This window comes from Schistosoma haematobium, chromosome 7, assembly GCF_000699445.3.
Source record: "Schistosoma haematobium chromosome 7, whole genome shotgun sequence".
Lineage (NCBI taxonomy): Eukaryota > Metazoa > Platyhelminthes > Trematoda > Strigeidida > Schistosomatidae > Schistosoma > Schistosoma haematobium.
This window is the reverse complement of record NC_067202.1, coordinates 11,727,151-11,748,640: the sequence shown is the minus strand read 5'-3', so window position 1 is coordinate 11,748,640 and position 21,490 is coordinate 11,727,151. Positions and strand designations below refer to the sequence as shown.

General features: G+C 34.1%; 1 protein-coding gene across 1 annotated transcript in view; it reads left to right on the top strand.

The window, feature by feature from the left end:
* The first annotated feature begins 2,889 nt into the window (after positions 1 to 2,889).
* The window catches only part of OSBPL1A (Oxysterol-binding protein- protein 1), a 38,947-nt gene continuing 20,346 nt past the window's right edge, over positions 2,890 to 21,490 (top strand). Inside the window, exons 1-6 of the mRNA XM_051218006.1 lie at positions 2,890 to 2,963; positions 2,992 to 3,038; positions 3,082 to 3,253; positions 3,295 to 3,325; positions 11,890 to 11,962; positions 14,892 to 15,026. Of these exons, the coding sequence (XP_051064439.1) occupies positions 3,190 to 3,253; positions 3,295 to 3,325; positions 11,890 to 11,962; positions 14,892 to 15,026 (303 nt within the window). The 5' untranslated portion in view covers positions 2,890 to 2,963; positions 2,992 to 3,038; positions 3,082 to 3,189. The remainder of the gene's footprint in view (positions 2,964 to 2,991; positions 3,039 to 3,081; positions 3,254 to 3,294; positions 3,326 to 11,889; positions 11,963 to 14,891; positions 15,027 to 21,490) is intronic.

Below are 21,490 nucleotides of genomic sequence, written 5' to 3'. Positions count from 1 at the left end.
GTTACTTATATATGTAGCCTACAACGACTTCATTAAGGCTTGTGACAACTGATTATTATCTAAGTCATATGATATCGGGACTGATGGCAACTTATTTATGTTGATAAACGACTTCCTAGCTGATGGCCAACAAATGGTAAGATTGAATTCAAAGTTATCTACCTGGAAAACTGTGTTTAACGGAATACCTCGGGGTACGGTTTGGGAGGGCTAATGTCGTTCTTTCTGTGTGCAAATAACCATCCACGTTCCCCGTTATCGTTCATTTCGTTATATTCTGACGATATCAAGATGTAATGAGAAATAAAAAGATGGTGATTTTTAAAAGCTTTAAAATGACCTGAAGAAATTACCTGAGATATTTAGAATTCGGCAGTTGACAACAAACGCCTCTAAAAACTATTATAGCGAACATTAGTCACCAGGGTATAAACGTGAACAGCAGGTATCGTTGGGCTATCTGTTATCTAGACACAAATTGACTAACGTAGTGTCACTTATTTTGTTAAGCCCATATACCTTATTCTAGATTTTGGACAGCCCAATCTGTTCATTCTACTTGAGTCACATTTTTACTTTGTTACTTATCAGCTTATCAATCTTAGCTGTTTTTGTATGAGCGCAAAGAAAACACAAGTGAATAGGACCCCTGATGATTTGCAGAAGTGAGATATTCAAAGAATCAGAAGCCACATCGGTGAAGTTTACAACCTGAAGGATATTCTGAGAGTCGCTATTCGAGGGAACGGAAAAACATATGGCAACTTGTTCTTGGAATCTTTAGTACGCCCACCTGGTTGGTGCATACAGTGAATAATCTTTTTCAATTCTTTTCCTCTCAATTCTTCGTCGAAAGTCATTTTGTCAGTGAAAACATCTTTAAAGCTGTGAGTTTGATGGTATCACGAATTAGGCTTGACTTGACGATTCCAAACAAATTGAGCATCAGATGGGCCTAATTTTTGTAACACTCGTTGATACATCTTCACAGTACCACAAATCGCAGTGAGTAGCATGGTTGTGAAGACTGGACATTGAACAACAACTTTGAAAGGTACTTGTCAAAGCTATTGACAAGGTAGTCAGAAAGAACCGTGTTTTTCATTTATTTAGGATCTAATTGTTGACTATCCAAGCCAAATACGCATTTTCGGCACACTTCAGCGCTACCAAAGCATTCCTACCGAAATAATATCAGAGCAATGAACGTCTTCAGTAGTACTGGTTCGCAACCATACGATTCTTCGTGCGGATCATACGATAACTAAGAAGATTCGCATCTCACAGTTGACACTAAGAGGAGGTCAAAAATGATGAAAGCAGAACACTTAATCAGTATGACATGACTCGCCATAGGCATCGTCATTCTATGTAACATCTTGCTTTTCATACTGAACATAATATTCCATACCTTGCCCAAATGTGTGACTCAGAACTCCTTGGCGGCAAGCGCTCACAGACACGACAGTACCGGCCAAAATAGATAATGATGCGACTTTTATGTAAGGTCTGATAGATTAAGTAGATCAAACACACTTTAAGACTGTATTTAAAGGAAACCTGCCGTAGAGGTACTCAAACTAATAAGTGAGCCTCACTCCAAAACTGGTTGTCTCAAATTTAAAACCTGAGCATAATAGAAATAACGAAAGTGAAACATCAATCAGCAACGATCTCCGCAGCCTTAACAGGTCGCTAACATGTCTGATTTAAAAACTAGTCTTAAGAAGTCTTCCGTAAAGGACCAGAGATTAAATGCATCGCAAGAAGTTCTTGCAAAAATTTTCGCGAGTGAATCAGTGAGTTACTGATATCCTTATCATTAGAGATAGTAACGGCACTCTTTTGTCAACCTATCGAATGCAGGCCCAACATTTGCTAAAGTTCCGTGGTGCCTAGGTGATTACACAAGATATTACGCATTTATCAGTTCCGACGTAACACAGTCCGACTTGACTTCGATTTTGGTATAGCCAGTCTTTATTAGTAAGGATACGAAGTCAACAGACCTATGTTGATCCTCACAATATGTAGTATCGTGAAGATCCAAAATCACTTTGGATGTATCAACTGATACTGCTTATATTACGGGTTAGGGAATTCCAAAACTTCACTGTCCGTCTCGAGAAACGGATTTCCACACGTAAGCAGTTTGATAACGTTTTTGAACTTGCTTTGAACGTCTTCTCACATTATTATTCCTAGACGGAATGAAGAGATCAAACATTGCCACAAAGATTGTAGTTCAGTATACGGTAAGTCAGTTTCAAATCACCCCGTAACTCGAAATAACGGAAATAGGTTGAGTCGTCTCAGTCGGTATTATCAAGATGGGCCAGCGAGATCGTTCAGAATTTCAGTCGTTCCATTATATCCACCTCTTAATCACTGCTTGGATCTAACACTCGAAATGCGGTCTCATGGAAGTCGGGTATAATACTCCAGAAGTTTCTTCTTCCAAGTAACGGAAACATTGATAAATACCCCATGAGATCCTGGAGCAGTTACTCGAAGTTCTGAGGTTTCTGGTTGTTATGACTCCTAGACCTACATAGTCCATTACTTAAGACAATACAATTTCACTTATGACATGAGTCATCGTAGTTATTTTTTCATCGCTTCGCTATCGATGGAACTGAGTTCAAATGATTGCCTGTAAATCCATTCACTCATTGAGTTTCATCCATCCTGTAATATTTTCAATCTGACATACTGTGTATGGACCTCCAAGTTTTAATGTCAGCTGTAACGAACAGAATAAATGACTTTGCTGCAGTAGGTTAGTCATTTACACAATGTAAATAAGAAAAGGGGCGGACGATTGTACCTTTGGGAAATTCGCACGTTGTTAAGACAGCGTTTATCCGTGTCATTTTTCTCCAATCACCAGTTAAGTTTAACCGTTTATGATTTCCATTTTTAAGACGTTGTCAAAAGTTATGAATCATATTGCTCAGTAAACGGTAGGATTATCCAACTAATTAAAAGCAGGTCTCAAAAATTAAATGGTTTAAGTGTACTATCTCCCAAGGTTTGAGGTTTGAAACAATAATCCAGATTACGGTGTATATTTAATTGTAGACGTTACTGATAGTTGATTGGTTACGTCTGTTCACTTATGCTGTCAGTTGCACAATGGTGTTCTTAATTCGCTCGTAATCCGAAGAATATTGCAAACTGACCATTAAAATGTTTCGAAAAGAACTTTCTCCCACTAGTATGAGCTGTCACATTCAAGCCAGTGATATAATCGGTAAGATTCGCTTTTCAACCCTCAATATCCTAACTGCTTAGCTTCTGGTGAAAAGTTCGTATGGGTCAGCAGGTAAATATACAAATTACGTATTAAAGTACCTCTGGTTTGTTCAGCTAATATGGCGAACAAAATACAGTTGTTTTTAAATTTAAATTATACACCGTATTAAGTCTTTAACCATAGTTTGTCAATTATTACCCAATGTGTTAACATTATGGTTATCAGAGTTAGTAGCTTCATCACTTACATAGAGTTTAGTAAGAATCCCTAATTAGTGTTTTAAAGCAGTTTCCTCTGACACAATCCAATGTGAACTAAGTAGCACCAGTAACTTACTTTATAAGAATATCTGTCTTTCCAAATTCATTAACAAACACGTCAACGAGAGGAAAATAAGGCCTTTGATAGTAGTTGTTATGCACCTGCGTTTTGTGAAGTTACAGTCCAAAAATGACTGTCTGTGAAACACCATTACATAACTTAAGAAAAGCTCTTAACATCACACTCACTGCATCTAAATGGAGTACCGTTTCTTGCAATTGCTCTATAATAAAAATCACCAACAAAAACAGACCAGTTGAATTTACCACATCCATTTGTGTTAATCAATTTAACTGCTCATATGGAGCCGGTTATGTAGTGCACAATTGAGCAAGTCCCTTATTATATCCTCTAACGCCATCACTTATGTGACAAAGAACACCAAGTCAACCTGGATAAAGTTTTTTATCGTATTCCACCAAACTTCCTGCAAGGTTTATGAGTTCGCACTTTGCGCACTGCTAAAGCTTTCAAAATTAACCATCACATGAATGTGATATTCGAAAAAAAATCTGTACATAATTTTTCCGTACTTTTGCTATCAATATAAAGGATAAAAATGTGGGTCATGATGAAACTTTGATTCACCCCACTTTCTAAAACTTTAAGAATCTTTCTCACTTTCGTGTTCTTGCACAAATTTGACATCTGTCCGTTTACTCCTACTTGATAATTATGAAATTGACTGTTAATCTTGACTATTTTTTCATTAAATACCATATCATCTACGAGCCAACGAATTACATGTTTTCACTCTTTACACAGAATTGCTTTGCTTGTTATAATTAGTGCGTTATATTATTTACTTGGTTAATAATTTGTCATCATTTTTGTTTTGATATGTAAAACTACAGCATTATTACGTAAAACTATTACTCAGCATTATCTTATTATTATTGTAAGTCGTATACAAGTGAATGTAGTGATAATAAAAAACTTGTCTAAATATATATTTCTCTCTATTCATTTGCTCATTAAATACTTATTCCAAATTCGCGACTTTGCTAATTATGCCTAGATCGCTATTTCAGGTTTTGAAGCAGAATTCCCACCATAAATAGCGTTCACTGAAATTATGTTTGCGTGTTAGGAAGTTTGATGTAGTTTCTAAGACAGCCAGACTAACGTTTCTTACTACATGGCACTTTTTATCAAGGCATACCTACAATATTAAGGGTAATGATGCTCCTCGTGACATTCAAACTCGCGTCACAGGTTCATAGTCTTAGACTGTAATACTTAGTTATTTGAGCCTCAGCTGGTTTCAGTTCGTGAAACTAGCTAACGCGGGTTCAGATACCACAAAAAAATCATTTTCGTAAAAAAATTAGGTGTGCGTTACTGGCAAATGGGAACCACTATGTTACATAGGACCAGAGTTCCTTGGTGACTTCTTTCAACCACCCAATTGGGGAAAAATGATTTGATAAAACCGACCTGGTTTTCAACATCGTCTCTAACATGATTGGATAAGCTAGTCAATATATATAACAACTTTTGTACTAATGGAGATACTAATGGATTAAAATGAGGGCGACCATAAAAAATGCTTATTATTAAAGGTAAGAACTGTAAGGCGGAATAAACGTTTTAATGGTGTGAAATATGTTCGATTCGCTTACTGTTTTTGTGCCCCTTGACAAATAAAAAAGTGGTTTTCTAAACGTTTAATGAATAACCTAATTTCAAAAAATACTGTAATTCTTCGAATTCGGTAACAAATTATTGTTTTTACTACCTTATTTATGTTATCTCGTACTTCCCATTTGAACAGTTAGGGTACAGTCTATTCTGAGGGATGTTTCGAAAATGTTTGAGCAATGTCCGATGATTTTCACTTTGAATAAGTTTTCAGTGCTAAAGACATTCCTTTCTTTTAAAATTAAAATGTAATGTGCTATTCCACGTAGATAGTCTAGTGCCGACCTCTTTTCGTTATTTTCTACGAGCAGTTTAATACATACAGCTACCTTCTTGTGCTTTCTTTTTAAGTACTGTTGCTTGATTTCTGCAATAGACTGTTTAGTTTTCAATCAATTTAGACGTTGTTAATTTTTTTAGGGGATCAATAAATTTCCGTATACTTAGATAGGTGACACCAATAAGTTGGTTAAAGCATCAATGCCATCCTAGAACCTCATTCTTTGTTTTAGGATGAAATTCCACAACAAAGGGCGATTGAACGTAATTCACATAATTAAAAATGTTATTTCCCCTTTCAATGCTCATCTTTATTATTATACGTCATTTTCACAGTCGCCGTTATTAATGTTCGCCCTTTTTAACAGAACCTTTTTCCATTTCCTCTTTTGCTCACATTCTTATTAATGTAGACCAAACAAACAATAGTAGTAACGTTCAGTATATGATAATCAGAAAAGACATAAGATACTCTACTGTATTGACGAAACGTCCCAATACTAAGTCTTAAAAGGACTACATTTTTAATCCATGTGCTATATGCTCAATAGTGTCATTATTGGATTACACTTTCTTCACGATCGATACGTTGGCATTTGAACACTTAAATCTCAAAACAAAAATTTCTTTGAGACTGAAATCAAAGTCACATATTTGATGATAGGTTTAGAAAATAAGTTTATCTCACTTAAAAATAATGTTGGAAATACCCCTAATTTAAATCATGAGGTAAAGACTACATCCTTTTAAAAGAGAAAAATAGATACTGTTTTTGCGAAACAATGAGCTTATTATAATAGGAAAACTAAAAAAATTAATAAATACCTGTCAGTTAAGTCAAGTAATAAGTGTAACTAATTCAATCAACTTAGTCAGCTTTATTGTTAGTGAAGGTTTGTGGAAATTGTGGAATATTATACTTAAAACATCACTAATTATTTTTATTTTACTATTGAAAAACAGAAACCATTATACCAATCATGTTCAAACATATTGGGTGTAAGACAGTGCTCCACCAATGATAGCGTAAGAGGATTGTGAAATATCCTGAATGAGTTGAAATGGGAAATGTAAACCAGTGGATGCCGACTCAGTAGTTTAAAAGTTAAGGACTCACCACAAAACCTGAAGGTTCTGGGTTCAGTCCCCGTTGTGAGCATGGATGTACACTAGATTCTGCTGAATGAATTAAATTCTCAAAATTATTACTAGATTAAAATATCGTAAGACAAAAGTGCCCCCAGACAATATGAATATGGAGTGATTTATCGAATACAAAAACGAAAAATACTAATTAAATTTAAATGAATATGAAATTCAGCGAGGTTGAACTTGTTTCAATAATCATGTCATATGTCTGATGCTTTGTTTGCTTGTTTACTGAAAGAGAACAGTTTATGGTGTGATTAGCTTTTAATAAAATAATGTGTAATATATAAAAATATATTGTTGAGAGAATGAATACTGAATTTTATACTACACAGATAAGTTTGAACCAGATTGCCAGGCAAGACGTTGGATTTACTTCAAATTGTTTTGCTGAAATTTTACAAATACATTCTTCCTCTTTACTATACAACGTTATTTCGTGTATATTAATCTATTCCTAAATTTCCGTTGTTAAACCTATTAAAAAAGGTGGATAACTAACGATGAAGACATTTAAATTTTTCGGAAAGTGTTTTTTTCAAATATTTTTTCGGATTATTTTAATATGAACGAAAGGTAAAACTCTTTGTAAATTCGGTAGCCGTCAAACCCTAGATGTGCATTTCGGTCTATTTGAGATTAATTGGTTGGATCCACTTGGATCCCAATGTTGATGTTCACAATGAAACTTGAACTCATTACATTTCGTTTCAAATGCCTAACGACAAACTGATCAAATCCACTCTTTAAGGTCAAGAATGTAAAACTGAAACGTTTACAAATAAAAAAGCCAATTGGGATAACGAAACGAGAGGAAGGATTGGTCAGTGACTCCTACCTTTACAATCATAAACATACACCACCTATTTTTAAAATCCCAGCGTATAAGATTCCAAAACTGAACCAATTACTCTAACGAAGGAAAGGTGCAAAGCAGAAAAGCTGTAAGAACAAACATTTTTTTATCTGGAAATTCGGAAAGCAATGAAGTGTGGTGCTGACAGTAAGTAAAAAGATTATTAGTCTTGAAAAAGTTAGTTGTACGTGTAAATAAAACACTATAAAATGACGAATGTTAACCAAGATCTAAAGTCAAAAAATGGTCATGGAAACCAATAAAAATCAGTTTAAGACGATAAGCGAATAACAAAGTGTTACAAAGAAGATGGCCTCTTTAGATTTCAGATTAGGTGAGATACAGTAGCGTGCTTTTACTAGACAGCGTTAGGTGATTGAAATAAAAAACACAGTGACGGTTATACTCTTATATGTAACACACCCATTAACTGGATGTGAAAATGCTATGTATTGTACTTTTATTAAGAATTGAAAAAAAGAATAGTTAATTTCACACGTACACTAGGGGTTCCAGATTTTTACAGATCTTCACTCCTACTCAATGGTTCCTAGATTATTTTCAATTTTTCCCTAGCCTTCTGAATTAAATATTTAGATCCAGTTTATATTATTGCGTTATAAAGTTGAAGAAAATCGGTATACTGGTTCAATGAAGTCTCTTTTTCAATTATCAATTCTTTTCATATTCCTATATGATTTGGACGAAATAAATTTTAGACTTTTCTGATCATCAGTTCAACACATAATTAACCAAGATGTAGAACTCTACCACCTGTGTATCTCAATGATTCATCTCCAAAGATTATTGTAATCAGCATCATTGCAGTTAAATAGTTCAGTGTACACCAGCGTTATCTCTCCCTCTCTCCCTCCCTGATTATGCGGTCTGATTTGTCATTAATTGTGTTAAAATTACTACTGGGGATTGGATAATGAGCATGGATAAATGTAAATAAGTCAGCAACTTTTGTTTAATCGTGAACATGTTTTCATTTTTACAACATTATTATCATTGAAAAAAACGGGCTTCCTATTGTGTTACTGATTAACCAGTTCTGAAATTTTTATTTTCACGATATTAAGATTATTAATCAATCAATTGTAAATCGACTAAGTTCTAGTTTGTCTGAAATATAATTTATTAATCAATATGAGTGACCTATGCTCTTCCACGTGGGGTAACAGGTGTAAGTAAATGTAAAGTTGGTAATCAATTTGTGGTAGATCGATATAAAAATAAGTGATTCAGTCGTGGCTCTACCAAATCTTCACAAACCCCCTCCCCTAATAAAAAACATGTATTAACTAGTGACTAATTTCAAGAGGTGATTCCCTGAGTTCTAGTGTTAAACCGTAACCAGTGGAGTTCAACCTTGTCAAATGTGAGGTATTTTCACACAATCAGTATTGGGAGATGATTGTATAATACTCACAAATTAATTGAAGTTAGGTTTTTGAACAATTTGGATAAAAATTCGATGGTTTACTTGTCACACGCTCATCGTGGAACCTGACGGTCCTTGGTCCGACCTCCAATTTATTCGTGAATAAGCAATACTGAAGGGTCTCATATTACGATGAAATATCTTTCCAGTGTTTCCTGATTCCCAATGGTTGTTTATCTGAATTTGATCTGTAATGTAAACCACTAAGTTAAACAATCTCCAAGCCCGCCCTCGCTGTACTATCAAAAATCCGTTTTTGTCGTATTAAAGATAAATATCTGTCCATTTTCTCTTCTGTCTGTCATCGAGTCTTACACATTCATGTGTGACTTTCTAAAATATAAAATCGTTGTATTTGTTCCAGTTAGTTTAATTATCGATATAATCGTTATTAAGCAATTATATTGATAAAAAAAACAATTTTTCCTTTGTTTATTAACAAAATCACATGGTCACATCAAGAAGTAATTATTTCCAGCTAATATTTGTTTGGGTTCTAAAGTATTTATTATCACTGCATTTATCAGTTTAGGGTTGCGGTGGTTGTTGAGTTTAGTTTGATATCATGAATGGATCGATGTTAGACCACCTTTGAGAACTAGGAAATACTGGACGGTCGTTTCGTCCTAGTATGAGATCCCTCAGCAGTGCGCGTCCACGATCACGCAAGCGGGACTTCGACCCAGGACCTTCGGTCTCGCGCGCGAACGCCTAACCTCTAGACCACAGAGCCGGCCGTTTGCATTTGTTTGAAAGGTCCTCAACGATTTTATCCCTTATTTTCCTTCTTTTTTACGTCTGTGCAACACCATTTCAAGACTATTAATTTTAAGAAAACTGAAATACATTTCCTTGAGTTCTGTTGTGTTTTTGAGTAAACTTGAAATTGACTAAACTTTATTCAAATTCTTAATGATTAAAACTGAAGAAATTATGATGAATGATGAAAGTACTTTCGGAGAACATTTAATCAACTTTCTGTTGACAATGTTATGTAATACACGTGTGAATATAAATGTGTCTGTATGTAGATCTGGTGCAAGAACCTTCAACGCAGTTCATCGTTGAAGTTTTAATCAGAACAAGATAAGACCCTCAGGTATAAATTTACTAGAGAAATGATCTAGCATATGTTTTAAAGTAATAATATTAATGGGATCGAATTGTCACATTTAAATTTCATCTCCCATTATCCAAATCACACTTACAGGGCAAGATTAGTGTTAATATCTGTAACTTTGAAGTTATTGAATATTGAGTTCAACCGTGTTGGTAGATGCAAACTGCTTGGTTGAAGTCTTCGAGATTATCGTCATCAATGATTTGGGGTTTGTAAAATGACTTACAATGGCGTAGATACATTCATTCTTGCCTCCCCTCATATACCTTCAGTTTCAAAATTATTTTAAAATTTTTATTCCGCAATCTCATTTATTCTTCTTTAATCAATCACATTGTTTATGAACGCTTTTTTCTCCTACTCTGGAATTTAAATCAAACTAATGCACACATGTGCCTAGTTCTATCTTGTTATCAGTGTGTGGGTTATGAAGATTGTTACGTTTTTGATTTTATCTTGTATATGAATAGCTGATCTGTTTGTTTGATTAATTTATAGGAATCATTGATAAATCACTTAAATTCATGTGTATCAATCAATCTTAGAGTATACAAGCACACTTTAAACTGTAACAAACTATATACTCATTTTCAATGAGATAAGACTCTCTGTAATTGAAATTGAAGATGATAAGCGTAATATCAAACGATCAATCTAAGAATAATAAATACTGATTCATTTTATTTCTTTTTTAAATTTCTAGCTCTCATTTTCTTAATAAAAGTTTACATCACGGACCATTCATAATTAGATAAACATTGAAAACCAACAAGTATTAAACAACTGTTTTTCCCTAATATTAAGACTCTTTATCAGTGCACATCTATGATTCCATCTGAACTCGGGACGTTTGGTCTCGCTTGTGAACTCTTAGCCTTTATACAACTAAGCTGAAACCTACTGGTACACATGTCCAACTCGAATCCATTCATTATATTTCGGGGTCATCTCTCATTAATGGTCACTGCTGAGACAGAGTTTCATACTAAGAGAAAACAACCAATTAGTACTTCCTGGTTTTCACTGGTAATCTAAATTGATCAATAATACAAATAAGGAAATTTTAACAATCTCCACATATCCCTATACCACTAGTAATATTAGTAATTACTATCAGAAGAGGTTTTGTGGAGATTGTAGTTATTTCAGTAGTTGAGATCATGAGTCAATTGAAGCTAGATCAAGATAGAAAACCTGGAAGCACTGGAAGGCCGTTTCGTCCTATCGTGGGACTTCTCAGCAGTGCCCATCCACGACCCCGCCTCGCGAGATTCGGACCCAGGACCTATCAGTCTCGCATGCGAGCACTTAACCTCTATACCACTAAACCGGCATCCAACAATGTTAATGTCTAACTTCAACTAATCCACGAAATTGAGTGACACACCCACCATTGTCTTTAGTGAATTACTATCTCACAACAGACCTAGTTGAACTCCACTGGTCATCGCTTCTCACTAGAACTCCAGTGAGTATATGTTGATTAGTATTTGTTTTTTTCTCATTATACATCAATGAAGAACTTAGTAAATTGATTAAAAAAGCAAGATTATTCAACTCTTTTGATCTTATCTTGAATAATTAGGTTATTTCTTTTATTTACAGTTACATTCATGTACATTCATAATAATAATAATAATAATAATAATAATAATAATAATAATAATGATCAAATTGATTAACTCACAGCTGAATCTGATAGAAAAAAACAAAGTTCATGTTTGTTTGTTTGTTTTTGTGGCAAATTCATGTTTGTTTTCCTTCTTTTTCTGATGTTTCTCATGATTATTATGATGATTGTTACATTTTTCCTTCTATAGAAAATCTCTTCCATGTAAAATGGTTAAAACGGATTTTAGTGTATGGTCATTCGTGAAACAATCTATTGGAAAGGTAACAATTATTATCATTATTATTATCATTGTTAATTCTAGTTTTAATTCTGTTCAAAAAGAAGATTAAATTTCATTTCGTTATTGTCTTAATGAATGAGTTTCGTTGAAATTAGGCGTGATTGTTTCCTGTTAATTCGAAATGTCTCTTCATTTATTGACTTTAGATTAAAAAAATATTTGTAACTAAACATTGATTATTTTGAGTATCAATTTGACTTTGACCAAACCAAAGTTTTACCCGGTTAGGGTTTTCTCAGTATCTGTAGTTACTGGTTGGGGCTGTTGAATGATTCAGAATCATTTACAATCGTGTAAATTCATTCACTCTTCAGCATCATCCTAGAGCATAAAATGTAATATTCCTTCATACATATCTTATTTTTTTCTACCTTTTTGAACCATGTTTGGTCTTTCTTATGGGGATTACTGTTACATTATTTAAATTCCTTTACTGTTCATCTTTTTATATTTATTTTGTCGTCCTAAATTTGTATGACATCTTCGCTCAACGCACATATGTGCCAGGTTCTTCATTGATTTTGACTGTTTGACTTTGGTGGGCTATCTTTATTCAGCTACTAACCTGTTAGGTTTGTGTAGTTATTGATGGGATGAATACATTGTATCATGCTTCGTTCACTAAATATGAGCCAATAAAACAAATTAGTCGAATTAGCCTAACAGAAAAACTTATTTGTTTTAACTATCCAAAAATTACGAGATGATATTCTATTTCCTAATCTGTATGGTTTTACGGTACAAATGTTAGTTGCTATAGTAAAAGACAAAGTTTTTATTTTTTCTATAAACAGCCAGGAGGCTTTTCTGATTGACCTTGTGTTTGATTGGTTGTTCTCTATATACCACCTTTGATTAATAATTACACGAATGACTGATCATTCTTAAAGTATTATCTCTAGAGGAGTAGTTTTCCATTAATTTTTTTGTTATATTGATAAATGTTGATAAAAAGTTGACATAGCAAATAAATCAACGTAATTACGGACTGTTTACAATTGTTTTAAAGTTTGATAATTTAGTCAATAGGGAAGAAATGACAAAAAATGTAAGTGTTTGAATCCTCCTGTCGTTAATATTAAGGGATGAATTTCGATCGAGACAATCCGCTCAGGATAATACACAAATTGCGAAAAGTGATTGACCAATTACCGTTTTTAAGATTAACAACCGAAAGATTCAAACCCTAGCTACTGGCTATTGTGACTCATTAGGTCAGTGGGTAATGTGTTAGGGTGTTTGAAGTGAAGATTATTGATTTCTAGTTTCGGTGTGAACATCGATATTAGGATGCAGGTGTACATTCAGCTGATGACTTCAAAATAGGAGAAAAATCATTCACCACATTCCATTCATTCTAAAGATTTAATGTTGACCATTGATTTTCTGCTCTCAAACAACTAAAATCTCGTCTGTTTAGTAAACAATTTTGTTTCTCATTAGAAGAGTTTTTAAGATATTATAGTAATTCCAATGGTTGAGATCATGAGTCAATAGGACGAAACGGCCGTCCAGTGCTTTTAGGTTTTCCATGGTGGTCTAGCTTCAATTGACTCATGATCTCAACCATAGAAATTTTGTTTCTGTTAATCATCTCATATTCACTACTCAAAAAAGCGAACAATCCAAATTGACTAGTTATTTTTTCTTTCTCTAAGTAATTAAAAGTTATTACTCTCTGTTTTCCGAAAAAAAATATATGTGATCGGTTAACTTCGTAAATTATGAAAATACTGATTTTCACAAGTATTGATCAGAACAACAATTAGAAATAAATTAAGATTATGTAATAGTGTCAATTACTGTTCACTACTATGATATCATCAATTTATATGGGTGATTACACATACAATAACTAGGGAAGTCTCCTTTTGGGAAGAAATTCAACTTGCTTTGATTGAGTAATTGTTGGATAATTAATAATCTCAAGTTAGTTTGCGCCTATTAGTTTTAACAAACAAGGAGTACATGACAGTTGCTATGTATGAGGTTGGGACTCTTCAAAACCATGCTCTTATAAACTTCCCAATAAGGGAGGCGTATGCTTAACCTTTAGATTAATGATTTTCCGTCCAATAACTCACATTTACAATTTGATATATCTGTTGCCTGGACCGTTGACACTGATTTTCTGACCGTTTCCTAGAACCGTCCGCTTAGAATTCTCCTGCATTTCAGCCTTAAACAAAAGATAGGAGACGAAAATTATGAAGTGAAACTTTCGAAATCAGTTTAAGCGCAGAAAAAGGGTAGTTTTAGGTTTGCGTTATGACTCTAATTCTCTAGCAGCCTTTAAAACTAATAGCAAGTAATGGTCCGATCAAAGAAGGAAAAATAATAGATCGTTTCTATAGGAAATTCTTGGAAGTTTCTGTTGAACAGTGATCGGAAAAAGTGTTTTCAACTTTTTTTAGCATGTTAAAACGTTTACGAGGGATTATCGAGGGTTTCCAACAAAATTTCAATTAGTTGCGTTATTGTCATCCAGTAGAATTATTAGATTGCTATTTCGAAATGATCGAGCACCATTGGTTACGGTTTTCCAGTTGAGCTCTAGGAATCTAGTCACTGTTGTGTATATGGTTCTCGTTATTGAGAGGTTTATGAGTAACCCTACTGCAACTATTGACTGAACATGAAAAGCTGGTCTTTGACTACTCAGCGGTCTAAAAATACCATTCTCCCTGAAATCTGTAAGTCCTGTGTCGTAGGTGTGCATATAGCTAAGTAGTCTCAGAATAGGGTGAAATAACTTTCTAGTGTTGTACCATTCTGTTAAGTAATTTGTTAGTGAATGCCGTTCGGTGATGTATATAATTTTTAGTATGAAAAATCTCTTATTGCTCCCTTCAATTTACTAGTTTGTTAATTACTTACCTGTCGATTATATATTTCTTTTCTATTTCAAGGAATTATCTAAAATCACTATGCCAATCATTCTTAATGAACCGTTAAGTTTTCTACAACGTGTTGCTGAATACATGGAATATTCCGAATTACTAGATAAAGCAGTTGGAGAGAAAGATCCTATTAAACGTATGGAGGTTAGTTTTATTCCATCTAAAAAATATTTTCTCATTTATTCATTGGATTGATGTGTGTAAGTGACAGTCAGCACGTTACAATAACTGATTAAACTCACAACATTAATAAAACAAATTTCGTAATCAGTTTAGTCGTTGTGGGGTTTGCAGTCACATCAACCTAGTTACTACTAATATAACGAGTAAGAGTCAGCCCCAACAGTCAGGTTTTAATTGATCAGAGAATGAGTGACCTACGAACTAACTTGATCCAATCGCTTAAGATAATTTATCACGTTCATTTTGTGTTTAGAATTAATGTATAAGCATTTCCTTTTATTACGTAAGAAAACCTATTTTTCTGTCGAGTTTTCTTGTCTTTGATCTTAAATCATCCCATGGCTTACGTCAATAATCCAGTCTTTGTGCGGCCATCACTAAGACACACTGTATTATAGCATACTTTTTGTCAGTAGAAACTCGTTTCATTTGTTTTAACAACCAAAACTTTGTTCATAAAAGTGTAGTTCATAACTACCTACCCTTGGCGAGTATTCTACCTCTAATTTTCGTACTACTTATTATTGGTTACTCCATACACGATCAAATATCTAAAGGAACCCAAGGAAAAATACGAGTAATCTATGCATGTCTGCCATGTCTACCTTCAGTTGAACAAATCCATACCAAAAGTTTTTGCACCGTGACCTAGAGCCATTCATGGAACTGGTATTTCTTTCAATGTTATGTACTTAATCAGTATTGACGGAAAAGTCTGTCAATAGAACAGTTCTTAACAGTATGACTAAGAAACAGTAAAATATATCCTAATAAAATTGAACGAGATTGATGGAGTGAGAAATCCTTACCGACATCTCATAATACATCTATTTTAAATAGTTTGGTCAGTGAAAAGCCTTCATCAGACTGATGCAATTTTTCGATACACACTGTTCAATAGTAGACACAAATACAAAACTTCCAATCAGAAGTTGCATGTCGTTTCCATTTCAAAAAAATGCGGTTTTAGTCGATAAAATTGTTAAATACCCAATGAAGATGGATAAAATATACCTATGAACTAATCCTAATCGAGAAGGCAATGTTTCATTTTTCCATTTGCACAACATATGAAATTATAGTTTACTGTTAGGGATACTAATCTCAAAAATTTAACGTATTATGAAAGTTCGAGTATAACGATCCTTTTTCCAATATGAATTAACACCAGTATCCGGCATTTTCTAGCATTTTCTCCCACTCCGATGGTATGTTGTTGTTACATATAAAAGTGTAATTTTCACTAAGGACTTCATTTTAATCATCTAAATCTGTTCTGTAAAAATATACTACTGTTGCGCATTCCAACTAACCATATTAAAATACAAATAAGGTGTAATTCAGAGTTTGAAATAAGATCTTCAAAGAAAATTTTACTCTTAAATGCAGCAATCACTCACTAAATGAACCTAAAAAATAAAAATAAACAGCCAGATATCGCACACATATATTGAATACTTTAAAAAGTATCAGTATAGGGTTGTGGGGATTATTAAGGTTTTGGTTGAGATCATGAACTGACTGATGATGGACCACCATTGAAAACCTGAAAGCACTGGACGGCTGTTTTGTCCTAATAATCTCCACAACCCCATACTGATAATTACCATGTGCTCACTATTGACTAGCTTCGTGAGGGAATTTTCGGAGTTCTAGTGAGAAGCCGTGACCACTGGAGATAATCCGTATCGGGTAGAGACAGGTATCTACCTCAATACAATGAAAAATGGTCACGCAATTTCGTGGATTAGTTGAGGTTAGACATTAACACCACTGGATGCCGGTTCAGTGATCTAGAGGATAAGCGTTCGCGTTCGAGACCGATAGGTGTTGGGTTCAAATCCCGCGAGGCGGGATCGTGGATGCGCATTGCTGAGGAGTCCCACAATAGAACTGAACGGCTATCCAGTGCCTCCAGGTTTTCCATGGTGATCTAGCTTCAATTGACTCATGATCTCAACTGTTTAAATTACTAAAATCTCCAAAAACCCCCTATGATACTAAAATTAATTCATTGAGATTTTACATTTAAAAATAGTAACTATGCCGTTTAATAATAAAAACAATCCTGTGATTCGATAATAATAATAATAATAATAATAATAATAATCGAAATTTGTCGTATTAGGGTTTAAAGTATCATTGGAATAGTCATTATTACTGTAAATCGTATTTATTAGACTGGTGGATTGCCAACTATTTAATGAGTAACTTTGAATGAATTGTATGGAAACTGGGGTTAAACATTGCTAGAATAATAGAGTAGTTTGATTTCACACTGAATTTGTTTATCTATATCTTTATGTATTTTTCTAATTGTTTGCCATACACAATTTTGCAGTGAAGTCAGATAGTGGCTAGCTGTAGAATCTAGAACACACATTTCATCTTGTTTGTGAGTCGTCATCCGCGTGTACCAACCTCTCATTACTGAGACTCAGAGCCAGAACTTTCCACCTCAAACTCCTGATGGATTATCTATCAGGGTATTGAGTCCAGATGGCCACTAGCTTTTGAATTGGGTATGAATTTTATTTGTAAGATGAAGATATAGCTTCCAGTTTCAGTATGATGAGTCTAGAGTATGACGAAACGTGAGTTCTGGATTCCAATGCTACCGTCTAACTTTAATGAGAAAACAACCATAAATCTGCATTGAGATAATCCTTCCAGGATGCTAATATGTTAAAAAGAGGCTGGTCAATTACAGTCTTTGACATTAATAAAAAATGGTAATACAAACTCACTTAAATATTCTTTAGAACAGAACAAGAGAACAGATAATTTATTATATTTTATTAAAAGTTTTCTAATTTTACAAAAAAAACAAACAATAAATCAATAATTTGCAGACTAAATTCGAATAATGAAAATCATTATTGCCTTGAATATACCTTAAATATCAAGCATTAAGTTTGTAAACATGTTCAAGTTGTGTTTACAAACTTCATAGACTGGAATTAACATGAATTAACTTGGTAAGATTTCATTTTAAACAAATTTCAACTCGATTGAAATGTTCAAACTATGTTAAGTGGTTGGAAGCAGTCGACATGGAACTCTAAACTCTGGTTTCGTGCTAGTTGTCATTCGTCATCAAGTTTAACGTATAATCTTGGAGAAATTAACATCCTCTGTGGGATTTGATTTTGTATCACACAGCTTCACAGTCTGATGCGTTACTACTGAAAAGTAGTAGCCGATCTTATTTTTGTCAAACCTTTTTAAGTGTTGATCGAATTCTATCGATCAAGTTACAGTATGTTCACTAGTTTAAGTGACAAAATCATGTAAACTACGTTGAGATTTTAGGCGATCGGTGACAGTGTATAAGGAACCCTGGGCCTAAGTTTCATGCTATTTGGAACTGATCAGCAAGGCCTAGCTGCAGTTTTGAAGGAGTTAATGCTCTCTGTTAGATTGAGACTAGCATCAACCATCTTCATATTTTGAAATATTGCCAATGAACCGTGGTTAGAATACTTTCATTTCCTCTTCAATACTAAATGATTAGAGATAATCGGTAAAGAATTACTGGATTCATGGATCATCTCAACCGGTATTCATCACCTATAATCTCAAGGCAAAAAATTACTGTCTGCAAAACTTCGGACTTACATCACCTAGTATTACATCCAAAGATGTTATAATCATTCAGAAAAAAATATATATGCTCTTCTTTCTGAATAGTTCATAAACTTTGTGGTCATAAAGTTTATTTTCTAATTAAACTCAAAATATTGTAGTTAATAACTCACATTGTTCTAGGTTCTTGATTTTTATTTTCAAATTATCTGAAAATATTTGCATGATTAAATCGTAACTAAACTCCGCCTAGAGCCCTTCTAGGTTTACTGCCAGTCCCAAGCACGGATAAACGAGGAAGTTTGAGGATGGTGTTAGAAACTCCATCCTGTTGAAAACAACTTAGCTAAAAATCGCTAACCAGAAAAAGTCATCCTGACTATTTAAACTCAGCTCTGGAAGTTAAAGGGTCTTCATATTGGAGCGACAATTAACATAGGTGTGTGGAGTGTCCTCACAATGAGTAGGTTGGAGAATCCTGGTCTATGGCCTATGCTTCACGAGAAGTAACAGGTGTAATAGACAAGTAAATAACTTGTAGCATTCTGTTACCACAATGAGAAAAGAATGAAGATGAGATACAGAAATACAGTCGTATCTATGCGTATGATTTATAGGCAACTGGCGTGCTGTATAAGCTAAATATTAAAAGTTCTTTTTTAAAACAAAAGACAAGGCTGTTTCATGATTAATGTGTTTTGTAAAATCTTTTTGAGTGATTTTAGTTTCTTTTTTACAAACCTATCTACATATAATAATATGTTAGTACGGGAATTTTGTGAAGATTGATTAATTCACAGTTCACGTCAGAGAATTAATTCTAGATAAACAACTATCAGAAGTCAGGATATATTATACGACAGTCTCGTTTTAGTATACGCATCCTCCTTGCATAATATCCTGAATCAATTGAAATGCGAACCTTTGTATATCAATCAATTTAGTAATGTAGAAGTTAGGCTCTCATTGCTAGAACTGATAATCTTGAGTTTGAGCGGTATCGAGGTTATAAAAGCACAAACCCGAAAAGTCGTACATGAGTATGGAACAGAGGTTTAGTACTATTTATTTATTTGAACACATAAATATTGGTCCAAGAGGGCACCAAATATATATGCGCCACACAAAACAATGAGAATTCGAAGAGAAAAAAAGAACAATAACGAACAGATTAGTGTAAGGTAGTGTAATAATAATAATGGGGGAAACAAAAACGAACAATCAGAAGAAATCTTTCAGTTAAGGAAGAAGCAACCACTTTTTATGAAGAATGTAAAAGAAGATTACAGCAGGATCACCACTGGCTTCTATTCTGAGCCATATCTGATAACGTCTCTACCCGAGAACGCTTAGATAGAGCCGAATTTCCACCATAGGCGAGCTGCTGTTTAAGTGAAAAAATAAGGATACATCGACTGGGAATAAAAGAGAGTGAATAAATGACATAGTAAATAATAATAATAATAATAGTAATAATAATAATAATGTGAATCGTTTGATTGTTAATTGAAGCAAGAAAAGTATTTTCCATAATTATCGACAGTTCATCATATTTGTGTGTGGGCTTTGATACTGCCCGGGTGCCCAGACCGAAGCAGGTGGTTTCCTCAGGGGGCCACACTCCGAGCCTTTGACCTATGGGTCTGACCCACAAGGCAGTGGAGCAGCGTCAAGAGATGCAGTCCCATGGTAGCCGGTGACCAAAAATTGGTTCATACGCCATTTGTTCCCTCAGGATACTGAAGCCCATGTGCACTATTGGTTTGGGATCCGGTTAAAGCCCCGGACATTCGCTTTTCGTCCTCTGATTTTCGTAAACAACACCCGTGGTGTGAGAAGGCAGTGAGTAGAACTTCCCTGGAAGAGGCTGTAGACGCGTGGCCGTGTGAGAGCATTTCGAGAGGGAGGGCGGACCCAACCCACTTTCGCCCATACCAGGGCATTTGGCGGCAAGAACAATAACGGGGCGGATTTGCATGCATATAGCATACAATTCTCTTTGAACCTAGTACACGACAATAGCATCATGCACTGTCCCATCATCCTTGGCAGATCAGGCAACCCGAAAGTTACGAGGACACCATCAGGGCATACGACAGGCTAGGTACCCCTCACAGTTATATAATATACCCTTGTGAGCCAGGAGAACCGTTTAGTACTGTCTAGTATTAAACGGTATATATATATATAAGTTACTTATTCTCATCAGTTGATATTATTCTTTTTTGTTTAAACTTTGTTATTGGTCACTTGGTCATTCTTTAACGTATAACCAATAGTTTAATAACATTCTTAAATAAATTGAAAACAGTTCTCTCTCTCTCCTTCTACATTTTTTTGGATTGTAAAAAAACCTACTTATAAAACTTGGTTTCAATACATACACTAACATGCACACACACACACATTTTTTGTTGTTTAACCTATTTCACTATAAATTTAATGATTAAAGTTGTGTTCTTCAAATGTTGTTAATCTATACAGTCAATCATATGAATATCTCACTATCGAATCTTTCTAATTGTTTTCTTTTCTTTTCCCTCCTTTTCTTTTCTTTTTTTCAGTTCTTCTTTTTTTATAATCGAAACTTTATTTTTCTTTTAGAAATTTATTCATATAAGAATTCGATTGTTTTTAGGTTGATAACTGATGTCAAAAACACAATTTTTCTTTAAGTTAATTTGTAGCTCTGAACTGTTATTTTCTTGGCATTCATGATAGTTGCTCAGTTTTTTTCTCGATTGACATTAAGTTATTTGAATAGTTTTATTATTTACCATAGAATAGATAGAATGTGACTAGTAGGCGAATCCTAAACTCATATTTCGTTCTATTTGGGA